This window comes from Zootoca vivipara, chromosome 14 (assembly GCF_965207765.1).
Source record: "Zootoca vivipara chromosome 14, rZooViv2.hap1.1, whole genome shotgun sequence".
Taxonomy (NCBI): Eukaryota; Metazoa; Chordata; class Lepidosauria; order Squamata; family Lacertidae; genus Zootoca; species Zootoca vivipara.
In genome coordinates this window covers 10,692,746-10,705,498 of record NC_142597.1, presented here as the reverse complement: position 1 = coordinate 10,705,498, position 12,753 = coordinate 10,692,746, and the positions used below count along the sequence as shown (strand labels likewise).

At 42.9% G+C, this 12,753-nt stretch overlaps 1 protein-coding gene across 2 annotated transcripts; it reads left to right on the top strand.

The window, feature by feature from the left end:
• Positions 1-300: 300 nt before the first annotated feature.
• Positions 301-11,137, top strand: LOC118097305 (interleukin-1 family member 10-like). 2 transcript variants are annotated; one of them, XM_088657851.1, is made up of 5 exons: positions 301-342; positions 2,251-2,425; positions 8,212-8,352; positions 9,298-9,431; positions 10,913-11,137. In XM_088657851.1, the coding sequence occupies exons 2-5, from the start codon at positions 2,323-2,325 to the stop codon at positions 11,123-11,125; spliced, it is 591 nt and encodes a 196-aa protein (XP_088513977.1). In that variant the 5' UTR covers positions 301-342; positions 2,251-2,322; the 3' UTR covers positions 11,126-11,137. The 2 variants fall into 2 exon arrangements, with proteins under 2 accessions (XP_088513977.1, XP_034995938.3); XM_035140047.3 differs by lacking the exon at positions 301-342 and having other exon boundaries at positions 2,224-2,425.
• Positions 11,138-12,753: the final 1,616 nt, after the last annotated feature.

Genomic DNA, 12,753 nt, shown 5'->3' with positions numbered 1-12,753 from the left:
GTTGTTTTCAACAAATATTTCATGCACACTTTAATTCATGAATTTCTGGACACATTACTTGCCTGGAGAACTGTGTTGCAGAATTTAGAGAAGTGCGGATTTCAAAGGAAAGCTTGTGCTGCTTTAAGTTCCTCTTTACGGTGTTACAGGGCCCCCAGCTTCTAGAAAGAGCAGCTCTACAATCAGGCTCAGCCACGTATTTGACCCCCAAATAACCCTTCCAGCACCTGGTCACACCCACCAGTGTCACCGGGTTAGCTATAAAACGCTGTGCAATTCCTTGCGGAGAGCACAGGGAGGGAATCTGCAGCTCAAGGTGCCGGGCTTCCCAAATCAGCACAGGTACTGTCCCTTCGATTACCACTCTGGACTTTCTTTTCTTGGACTCGATCAGCGTTTCCCACAGGGGCTAAGCCACATCTGTGGGGCGCTGGAACCATCCAGGGGGTGGTGGTAGTAGCCTCAGGTGCAATTGGGGGGGGCATTGAATAAAAATAAGGGAGCAGTGGAAGCATAAAGAAAGGAGAGAAGAAAAATTAAATGTGGAACAGCGACAACGCCTCCCCTGGATCCACTGAGATCCAGCGCCGAGGGCCTTCTGGCGGTTCCCTCGCTACGAGAAGCCAAGTTACAGGGAACCAGGCAGAGGGCCTTCTCGGTAGTGGCACCCACCCTGTGGAATGCCCTCCCACCAGAGGTCAAAGAGAATAACAACTACCAGACCTTTAGAAGGCATCTTAAGGCAGCCCTGTTTAGGGAAGCTTTTAATGTTTGATGGATTTCTGTATTTTAATATTTTGTTGGAAGCTGCCCAGAGTGGCTGGGGGAACCCAGCCAGATGGGCGGGGTATAAATAATATATTATTATTATTATTATTATTATTATTATTATTATTATTATTATTATCCAGTGGTTGTGCTGGAGGCGAGAGTTTTTCCCGGGCTTGGGTGAACTCTTATCAGCTTCACCCAGGCCCAGGAAGTGGATTGCAGCTTGCCTGACTATTTGGTCAATGGCAGGCAGGTTGCAGTGAATACAACCCCATGGCGCCATTTTGGCTGGGACGGCTCTTCTCTGCTTCCCGTAAGGCAAATATTTTTGTGTATAGCCCTTCTCTTGCCCCATTTCTAAATACTTAAATTTCCTATCATTATGGTCATTGGGGGGCAAAGCTAAATATATTTCCCTGGAATTTTAAGAATGAGAACAGCTCAGATTTCCATTTCTGATGGGAAATGGGAAACTGTTGGCAGTCAGAGGTTGCTGGACTACAAATCCCATCATCTGTAACCATTCTTCATTTTGGTTGGGACTGCTGGTAGTTGGAGTTCAACAGTGTTTGGAGGACCACAGGTCCTTCCCACCTGATTTATAGCTTGCCATTTTTTTTATTAAAAAAACCAGTTTTGGTTTATTATGATTATACCCCTGTCAGCTACCTTGTGCGTTTCCTTAATAAATTTCTTCCCTGGCCTGTCAAACCTGCTATTAGCTCTATAGCAGAGAGCAGGTCACATCTACATTGGACATTGAAAGCAATAGTTAAAGCACAGCCTTTCCCCAAATAATCCTGGGAACTATAGTTTTTAAGGGTGGGAGCTGAAGCTCTGTGAGGGGTAAACTACAGTTCTCAGGATTCCTTTGGGAAAGCCAAACCATCACTGTTACAATGGTACAAATGTGTTTTAAATATATCATAGGGATGTGACCCCACTGTTTAAAAATCCAGCCACACATGGCTTCCTCTTTCCATGCCTTCCTGTATGATAGGACTGGAAGAGACTCCGGCCTGGGGGTCCTCTGGGCAGCTGCTCAACGTAGACAAAACTGAGCTAGATGGGACAATAGTCTGATTCAGGAAAAGGCAGCTTGCAATGAGGCCATTCACTCTATATTTTTCCCCCAGTAGTAATCCATTACTCTTTCTTCTCAAATTGAGACTGCAGCATAGGCCATAGGACTGGGATGGGGTGCCTGCGATCCTCCAAATACTGTAGACTACAACCTCCATCATCCCAGACCAATTAGCCATGCTGGCTGGGGCTGATCTGATGGGAGTTGTAGTCCAATGATATTTGAAGGGCCGCAAGTTCCCCATCCCTGGCAGAGGGCAAGCCATGGACCTGCTCCACAGCCATCTTTCTTTGGAAAGATTGGGGTGCTGTCAGGACTCTGCTCATCAGGAATCATGGCCTATGATATCGATCTCTTTTAATAGCTGCCTCTTAGGACTGTTGTTGTGACTGCAGAAAAAGCACCCAAGAGCCTGAAGTTCAACCGATTCTATAAAAGCACTGGAGAAAGAGGGAGACACTGTAGAGATGGAACCCCAGAAATGTGAGCTGGACAAGGCAGAAGCCAAGAGGAAGAAAACTTGGGATGAGGAAATGGCAGATTTATTCACTTCATTTGGGCCAATATCAGGTGAAAAACAACTTCTTATTTTTCTGTTTGTTACCCTAGAAAAGGACCCGAACTGCATATTTAGCCAATGTAAAAAATTCTTCTTCTTGTTTGAAATTTCATAATCAATATTTAAAACATATAGCCATTAATGAACACTTAAAATTTAATATTTATATTTAAACAAATCTCTGAGTGCTTTACAACACAGGTTGTAGAAATAGCAACTACAAAAAATTCTGGATAATTTCTACGGTCTGTAAAAGCACCACTAACAACTAAACAGAGCACCCTCTTTGGTATCAAAATAAATGTTCCATATGTGGTATGTAATATCAGATATATATATACCAAAGTATCACATAGTTGTAAAGAAATGAATATGACCTAATTCATGTTCTGATTTCTATAGATTCTAGAATGTTCATTTCAATCAACTACATTTAAAGGGGCTTTATTTTTTATTACCCACACAATAGGTGTACTAACCAAGTGAGGACATGTCCCCCTCTGGCAACTTCCCACAAAAGCAATTAGGGCCCAGGAGCATTTGAAAACAAAAGCCTTAATATTACATCTCCAAAATCTTTGCGCCAGGAAAAGTGTGCCTGCACAATTGCAGATATCCTCCAGATAATATAATAATATAATCCTGTAGTTTCTTGATATGTTTTTCTCCAAACCAGCTTCAAGCCAAATGGAAGAAAACGAATGACCTGGCTGTGTTTCAACCTGGTAAAACGTACACAGCCAAACTGATGGCCATATCCTATGAGGATACAATGGATGTCTAAAGAAACCGGAGACTTTGACTGACTGGAAAGCAGCAACTGTATCAGCAGATGGAATTATAATGATCGCCTGTTGGGTTTTTTCTTTCCTAGAGAAACCAGTTAAACAGCAAATCAGTTAAAGCAGTTAAACAAGAGTTCTGTACTTGGTATTCAGCCAGGTCTATCCCATTGGAACAAAGAAGGCTAAACTATCGCTCAGTACTGTAGTTGCTTCGGCTGGTGGTTGTTCCTGGGGTGGGGAGAAGGTGGAGCCACATGGAAGCAGAGGGAGGTAACAAGTCAGAGGCACAAAATCAAAGGCATGTAGAGACAATTCTGGAAGTCAGCAAGATATAAGAAATGTCAACACTCCCAACTATTCAGTATTGCAGATCCTAAAGAGAGCCTTTCTCCCAGTGAGATAACATCATAGCTGCCAAGTTTTCCCTTTTCTTGCGAGGAAGCCTATTCAGCATAAGGGAAAATCCCTTAAAAAAGGGATAACTTGGCAGCTATGGATAACATGCATCTCTTAAAGCAGGGATGCGGAACTTGTGGAGTGGACCTATCACGCTCCCTTCCTCCCAACTCTTGTTGTTGTTGTTTAGTCGTTTAGTCGTGTCCGACTCTTCGTGACCCCATGGACCATAGCACGCCAGGCACTCCTGTCTTCCACTGCCTCCCGCAGTTTGGTCAAACTCATGTTGGTAGCTTCGAGAACACTGTCCAACCATCTTGTCCTCTGACGTCCCCTTCTCCTAGTGCCCTCAATCTTTCCCAACATCAGGGTCTTTTCCAAGGATTCTTCTCTTCTCATGAGGTGGCCAAAGTATTGGAGCCTCAGCTTCACGATCTGTCCTTCCAGGGAGCACTCAGGGCTGATTTCCCTAAGAATGGATAGGTTTGATCTTCTTGCAGTCTATGGGACTCTCAAGAGTCTCCTCCAGCACCATAATTCAAAAGCATCAATTCTTCGGCGATCAGCCTTCTTTATGGTCCAGCTCTCACTTCCATACATCACTACTGGGAAAACCATAGCTTTAACTATACGGACCTTTGTCGGCAAGGTGATGTCTCTGCTTTTTAAGATGCTGTCTAGGTTTGTCATTGTTTTTCTCCCAAGAAGCAGGCGTCTTTTAATTTCGTGACTGCTGTCACCATCTGCAGTGATCAAGGAGCCCAAGAAGGTAAAATCTCTCACTGCCTCCATTTCTTCCCCTTCTATTTGCCAGGAGGTGATGGGACCAGTGGCCATGATCTTGGTTTTTTTGATGTTGAGCTTCAGACCATAATTTGCGCTCTCCTCTTTCACCCTCATTAAAAGGTTCTTTAATTCCTCCTCGCTTTCTGCCATCAAGGTTGTGTCATCTGCATATCTGAGGTTGTTGATATTTCTTCCGGCAATCTTAATTCCGGCTTGGGATTCATCTAGTCCAGCCTTTCGCATGATGAATTCTGCATATAAGTTAAATAAGCAGGGAGACAATATACAACCTTGTCGTACTCCTTTCCCAATTTTGAACCACTCAGTTGTTCCATATCCAGTTCTAACTGTAGCTTCTTGTCCCACATAGAGATTTCTCAGGAGACAGATGAGGTGATCAGGCACTCCCATTTCTTTAAGAACTTGCCATAGTTTGCTGTGGTCGACACAGTCAAAGGCTTTTGCATAGTCAATGAAGCAGAAGTAGACGTTTTTCTGGAACTCTCTAGCTTTCTCCATAATCCAGCGCATGTTTGCTATTTGGTCTCTGGTTCCTCTGCCCTTTCAAAATCCAGCTTGCACTTCTGGGAGTTCTCGGTCCACATACTGCCTAAGCCTGCCTTGTAGAATTTTAAGCATAACCTTGCTAGCGTGTGAAATGAGCGCAATTGTGCGGTAGTTGGAGCATTCTTTGGCACTGCCCTTCTTTGGAATTGGGATGTAGACTGATCTTCTCCAATCCTCTGGCCATTGCTGAGTTTTCCAAACTTGTTGGCATATTGGGTGTAGCACCTTAACGGCATCATCTTTTAAAATTTTAAATAGTTCAGCTGGAATATCATCACTTCCACTGGCCTTGTTATTAGCAGTGCTTTCTAAGGCCCATTTGACTTCACTCTCCAAGATGTCTGGCTCAAGGTCAGCAACCACACTACCTGGGGTGTACGAAACCTCCATGTCTTTCTGGTATAATTCCTCTGTGTATTCTTGCCACCTCTTCTTGATGTCTTCTGCTTCTGTTAGGTCCTTACCACTTTTGTCCTTGATTATGGTAATCTTTGTACGAAATGTTCCTTTCATATCTCCAATTTTCTTGAACAGATCTCTGGTTTTCCCCATTCTATTGTTTTCCTCTATTTCTTTGCATTGCTCATTTAAGAAGACCCTCTTGTCTCTCCTTGCTGTTTTTGGAAATCTGCATTCAGTTTCCTGTATCTTTCCCTATCTCCCTTGCATTTTGCTTGCCTCCTCTCCTCCGCTATTTGTAAGGCCTCGTTGGACAGCCATTTTGCTTTCTTGCATTTCCTTTTCCTTGGGATGGTTTTCGTTGCTGCCTCCTGTATAATGTTACGAGCCTCCATCCATAGTTCTTCAGGCACTCTGTCCACCAAATCTAAATCCTTAAACCTGTTCCTCACTTCCACTGTGTATTCATAAGGGATTTGATTCAGATTGTATCTTACTGGCCCAGTGGTTTTTCCTACTTTCTTCAGTTTAAGCTGGAATTTTGCTATAAGAAGCTGATGATCTGAGTTACAGTCAGCTCCAGGTCTTGTTTTTGCTGATTGTATAGAGCTTCTCCATCTTTGGCTGCAGAGAATATAATCAATCTGATTTCGATGCTGCCCATTTGGTGATATCCATGTGTAGAGTCGTCTCTTGTGTTGTTGGAAGAGAGTGTTTGTGATGACCAGCTTGTTCTCTTGACAGAACTCTATTAGCCTTTGCCCTGCTTCATTTTGAACTCCAAGGCCAAACTTGCCAGTTGTTCCTTTTATCTCTTGATTCCCTACTTTAGCATTCCAATCCCCTGTAATGAGAAGAACATCCTTCTTTGGTGTCATTTCTAGAAGGTGTTGTAGGTCTTCATAGAATTGGTCAATTTCACTTTCTTCAGCTCCGGTAGTTGGTGCATAAACTTGGATTACTGTGATGTTAAAAGGTCTGCCTTGGATTCGTATCGAGATCATTCTGTCATTTTTGAGATTGCATCCCATTACAGCTTTTGCCACTCTTTTGTTGACTATGAGGGCCACTCCATTTCTACTACAGGATTCTTGCCCACAGTAGTAGATACGATAGTCACCCAAACTGAATTCGCCCATTCCCTTCCATTTTAGTTCACTGATGCCCAGGATGTCTATATTTATTCTTGTCATCTCATTTTTGACCACATCCAGCTTACCTCCACTCATGGTTCTTACATTCCAGGTTCCTATGCAATATTTTTCTTTACAGCATCGGACTTTCCTTTCGCTTCCAGGCATATCCGCAACTGAGCGTCCTTTCGGCTTTGGCCCAGCCGCTTCATCAGCTCTGAATCTACTTGTACTTGTCCTCCGCTCTTCCTCAGTAGCATGTTGGACGCCTTCCGACCTGAGGGGCTCATCTTCCAGCGTCATAACTTTTATATGCCTGTTGTCTTTGTCCATGGAGTTTTCTTGGCAGGGATACTGGAGTGGCTTGCCAGTTCCTTCTCCAGGTGGATCACGTTTAGTCAAAACTCTCCACTATGACCTGTCCATCTTGGGTGGCCCTGCATGGCATAGCTCATAGCTTCTCTGAGTTATTCAAGCCCCTTCGCCACGACAAGGCATTGATCCATGAAGGGGCCTCCCAACTCTACAATTCTACAATTTATGCAGTAAACAGCTGTGTCCCTCCAATGCTGTCAAGTTACAGCTTCCTTAAAGCCCTGATCCTTGGCCATGTTGGCTGAAACTGATGTGGGTCAAGAACCTAACAACATCTGGAGGGATGCAATTTCTCCACCCTTGTTTTCAAGGCATCACACTCTTGTCTGTCTCCAGGAGTCTTTTGACATTATCTCTGAAGACTGGTTGGTATCCTAGGGCGAGGAAGAAATGGGAAATGTGAGATCCAGCCCAGGTGGTTTCTTGAAAGGCTTTAAAATAAGCAAATAGATATAAAAAGCGAATCTTGCCACACCAACCAAAGCATTCATCTTCTCATGCTATATACAGGTGAAACTTGGGAAATTAGAATATCGTCGAAAAGTGCATTTATTTCAGTAACACAACTTAAAAGGTGAAACCAATATATGAGATAGATGCATGACATGCAAAGCAAGATATGTCAAGCCTTTATTTGTTGTAATTGTAATTATTTTTCGTTAGGCGGGTCAATTATAAATGGAATGTAATTAATGAAATGTAATAGTGATGTTTATTTTTGTTTATTTCCATATTATTGTAACTATTTGTTTTATTACTGTGGAATGTCCAAAAGAAAGCATTTGTAAAAATTAAAAGAAAAAAAGTTGCATTACTGAAATAAATGCACTTTTCAACGATATTCTAATTTTCAGAGTTTCACCTGTATTAGAGCGGCGGGAACCTCAAACTCAGGGGCCAAATATGGCCAACCAGCCCTCTTGATATGGTCCATGGAACACTCCCCAGGCAACACCCTCTCTTCCCAGGTCACACACCCTCCAGTGGCCTCAAATCCCACCTTCCTGGGGTATCTCCCTGGTCTGGAATATGTCGTTGAACTCTGATTCTAGCTCTTGGCTGCCTGGGTGGAAAGAAGAATGTGCATAAAGTAGCCTAGTGATAGGTTAAATTTGCAATCATTTCTCTTCCCACTTCTGCTTCTGGCCCCAGAGATCACTGGTATGTGGCCTCAACTTCTGAAATGTCTCATGTACATTAGATCCAGTTGTAGCAGAAAAATTAAAAATGTGGCAACAGACAGAAGGTGCAAGATGGTGTTCAGAGCTAACCAAGTTGGCCATTTCCTCCTCCAAATATCTCTTGGTTTATATGTTTTTGTGTAATATGTATCTATGCATGTATATTTTCCCCCAGTGCCTTTGCATCCCTCAAGTACAGCAAAATATCATATGAAGAGGGACCCCTGGTTGTTCAGATTTTGGGATGTCAACCAGAATTTCTTCTTCCTACAGAACAACGTACTAATAGCAGCCCCACAAACCTCCAATTCATCAGGTAGCTGCTGAAGCTCTTCTTGTCTGTATGCATTTCTCAATCATTTGTAAATTTGGGATTTGGGTAATGGAGGTGTTGGGTTTGCCACTCTTTTTATAGGGTGCATGACTATTGCCATTGCTGATAAATGGACCATGCTCTTATCTACCGTCTATCATCTCTACACTACTCTGATTCCTCCCCATATATGAAGATTTCTGTTTGTGTATATTGACCCTATCAGCACCAGTAAATTTTACAGTTAAGCAAAATGATGTAGTGGCTAGATGTTAGGCTAGGTCCTTGGAGACCAAAGTTGAAATCTCCACTGAGCCATGAAGCTCACTGGTTAACCATGGGGCAGTCACTATCTCTCAGCCTAACCTGCCTCGCAGGGTTATTGCAGGGATGAAATGGGATGGGTGAGGACCATGTACATAGCTGCCAAGTCTCCCGTTTTCCCCGGGAAACCCCCACTTTTCCGGCTGTCCCCAGCCGAAAAACGTTTTTTTTAGTTTTCCCCCGGTTTATTCTGGCGCGGTGGCCATTTTGGAACTGGGCGGAGCATGCTCAGAAGCGACTTTTGATGCTGCTCTGCCCAGTTCCAAAATGGCTGCAGCACGACTTCTGGTGCGGCAGCCATTTTGGAACTGGGCACAGCAGCATCAAAAGTCACTTCTGAGCATGCTCCGCCCAGTTCCAAAATGGCCACTGCGCTACTTCCGGTATGCTACTTCCGGTCTGGTCCCTTATTTTTCAGAGAGGAACTTGGCAGGTATGACCATGTACACCACCTTGAACTCTATGAAAGATGAAAGATGGGATATGAATGTATGTAACAACAAGAACAACCGCCACCGCCACCACCTTCCAATTAGTATCTTCTCATCCAAAACTCCTGCACCATTGAAAGATGCCTTTCACTCTCTCATGTACCATTTAACCTGTTTCTCTGTTGTTCTCCAGATGAGTTAATGGTTGTACTCCCGAACCACTCTCTAGATCAAAAAAAGCAACCTATATTTATTGGCCTCAGAGATAAGAGCTACACCCTGTTCTGTGTGAAGCCTGGTGAAGGCCAACCTCAACTAAAGTTGGAGGTGAGTTTCAGGTGTAGTTGTAGTTCAGTTTCAGTTGTTAAGTTCACTCTGTCCTGAGAGAGCTGTCGGTAGAGCATGAGACTCTTAATTTCAGGGTTGTGGGTTCAAGCCCCACATTGGGCAAAAGATTCCTGCATTGCAGAGGGTTGGGTTGGATGGCCCTCATGGTCCCTTCCAACTCCACAGTCCTATGGCCCTAAGAAATTACCTTGTCATGAAGATAGTGACTATATTCCAATGCATGTCAAGAGCACCATTCTAGAGTCTATGACACTCATCAACCTCTGTTGAGAACCAACCCTGGCCTGAATAGACAAATATCCTTGGTTTTATCTCCAGTCTATGTTTACAGTTTAACTTTTTTCAATAGTTCAACAGGTCTGAACAGACTAGTTCTTATCTAATGGAAGTTCAAAGCATTAGGAAATGAATCTAAGTAATGCTGTATCTGGTTGGATATTACCTGAACCACTTATATCAGAAATGGGTTGTGTGTGTGTGTGTGTGTGTGTGGTTGTGGTTGTGGTTGTGGTTGTGGTTGTTGTTGTTGTTGTTTTGCAATTCATCCCATCTACACTCTCTGCATGGTTATTAACCTATCCTGCTGGTTATAACATGTTTTTGTTAAAGTCTGTGACTGGGCTTTGGAAAAATAAAACTCTAGTTCCTATCTTTTCAAGAGTACTTATAGAGTTGGGATTAAAGGTGGAGTCCTTCTCGGTAGATCTTTGAACCCCTCTCTCAATAGTCAGGCAGCCCTTATACAAAGGGAATCCCCCATGTCACAGAATATGTCACAGAATATGTTTGTCCTCTATGATTAGGATTATGTATATTCTGTGCTAAAGACAGTCCTGGTATTCTGTACTAAGATGACTAGTAGTCTTTGCTTACAGAGGAGGAATACTGAGACCTAGGGATACTTCTCCACACTTTGTTTGGAATGACTATCTTTTGTTTGCCCCCTTTTTACAGAGAATGCTTACATGGATGCACATTACAGTGTTTTATATATACCGGTAACAGTAGATTACAGTGCATTCTACATATCCTTCCTATTTCTCCCCCAGACATGATTGGTGGCAGTCTTTTTTGTGACAGAATGTGATTGTTGCGCTAGCCTACCCAGTGTGGACAGGCAAAGCATAATTCCGGATTTTAGAGACTATTGTGCCTTTAATTAAAAGGTTCCTGTGCTTGCTGTTTCTGCCTGCTTCATTATGTCCTGTCAACACTGTTGGGTAATTAGTTCCAAACCGTCCTTTAATTAGAATGAACTTTAATTACTGGTTTCTGATATTTCCCCATTTATTTATTTTTTAAAAAATGAAGTAGTATAAAACACAGAGAAGAAAAACGATAATAGAAACTGTTGGCATGGAACACAAGCTTTGAAATGGACTATTTATTGTTAATCCAGAAACTATGCTGTCCAATTAATACCATGTGACTTTTCTATCTGAGTTTTCATGTTTTCTTAGGAGAGAGAAATTCGTCAGCTTTATGCAAAAAACGAGGAATTCAAGAGCTTCACCTTCTACAGCAAAACTGATGGGAGCGAAGAGACATGCTCTTTACAGTCTGCAGAGTTCCCAGATTGGTTCATAAGCACTTCACATGAGCCAAACAAACCTGTTGGTTTGAGTAAGCGAGGAGGGTCTGCAAATACTCTGTTTTATTTTGAAATAAAATAATTCATCAGCATAGATCAGAACCATTGTTTTTACGGGGAACTGAAAGCTGGAATCTGATATATTTGGGGTGTAGCAAAATGAAGTCCATTGCAGCATTATGTGGACAGATTAGGAAAGCAATTAATAACCCCCCCCCAAATCCATTGCTGATGCTATCTACTTTACAGCCCGATTAGCTGCATTTTATGAAAAGCAACAACCAACACATCAGGAGCAGTCAGAAGTTTCATGAACTAGTTATCAAGGTGTTATGTAGAGATGTGCAGAGAAATGTGTGAGATGAAGGGTTTATTTAGAAGATGTTCGTGCTTTTTCAATAAAAGGTAAAGGTAAAGGGCCCCCTGACCCCTGACCATTAGGTCCAGTCGTGACCGACTCTGGGGTTGCGCGCTCATCTCGCATTATTGGCCGAGGGAGCCGGCGTATAGCTTCCAGGTCATGTGGCCATCATGACAAAGCCGCTTCTGGCAAACCAGAGCAGCACATGGAAACGCCGTTTACCTTCCCGCTGTAGCGGTTCCTATTTATCTACTTGCATTTTGACGTGCTTTCGAACTGCTAGGTTGGCAGGAGCTGGGACCAAGCAACGGGAGCTCACCCCGTCACAGGGATTCGAACCGCTGACCTTCTGATTAGCAAGCCCTAGGCTCAGTGGTTTAACCACAGCGCCACCTGGGTCCCGCTTTTTCAATAGCCTTCAGAAAATTGTCTCAAAATGAGTACATGGTGGCATCTTACAATCAGGAAAAAATTGTATAAGAGAGGGAAAATATGGGATCTGTCAGTTTCCAAATGGGTATATGAGTACAAAGAGGCAGCTAGATATTAGAAGATAGTAGTGGGAATAATGTAATATTTCAGTGGAAAATAGAGCTCGACCCAGTGGTGTGTCTTTAATGATTTTTGTAAAGAACTGTGTCCCAGTAGAGAAACAAATCCCAATCTTACACATTGTTACAGTGGCATGAATAGCATTCGCAGTATCATGGAAAAGACTCAACATTACAAAAGATATATGATCAGATGGAAATCATTAAGTGGTCAGCTTTGAAAAGAAAGATGAATAATTATAGAAACAATCTTCTCAGCTAGTGCACAGTTATATAGGGAGAGGGAAGTCATTATTAATGGAAAAGAGAGGCATTTTATGTTTGTTATATCACTCCCCACTTCACTGTCCCAAAAGGGATCTGAGTGGGAGCACTTTTGCAAGGAGGGAGAGGCAAGAAGCTGCTACCTCTGATGTCACTGGCATTTGCCATCAGGGAGGAGGAGTGGACAAAGGCTATAACATGTCTTATTACCCCTCTCTTCCTCCTCCTTTCCTGAAGACAAGACACAGCACCCAACCCGTTTGCCCTGTATGCAGTGAGAGATTAGCTAGTCATCATAGTGGGAACTTTTTGTTCCTTTCTGAACTGGCTGGTGGAAGGAAATACTGTATTACAAGCCTGGAGCAATTAGCTGTGGGTGCCGAATAATTAGCTTGATTGGCTTCTGGTTGCTTTGCAGGTACATAAGTGTGGGGAAATGGGGAAGCAAGTGGACAGAATTGGTGCATATAATTATTACTATTAATTAAATTTGTATACTGCCCTTCATCTGTAGATCTCAGGATGGTTCGCAGT

Bases quoted from the DNA above. Each gene is read 5' to 3' on its own strand.
- LOC118097305 (XM_088657851.1), top strand. From the start codon at position 2,323: ATGGAACCCCAGAAATGTGAGCTGGACAAGGCAGAAGCCAAGAGGAAG. The intron at 8,353-9,297 runs GTAGCTGCTGAA...GTTGTTCTCCAG, and splicing joins ACAAACCTCCAATTCATCAG to ATGAGTTAATGGTTGTACTC. The intron at 9,432-10,912 runs GTGAGTTTCAGG...ATGTTTTCTTAG, and splicing joins AACCTCAACTAAAGTTGGAG to GAGAGAGAAATTCGTCAGCT.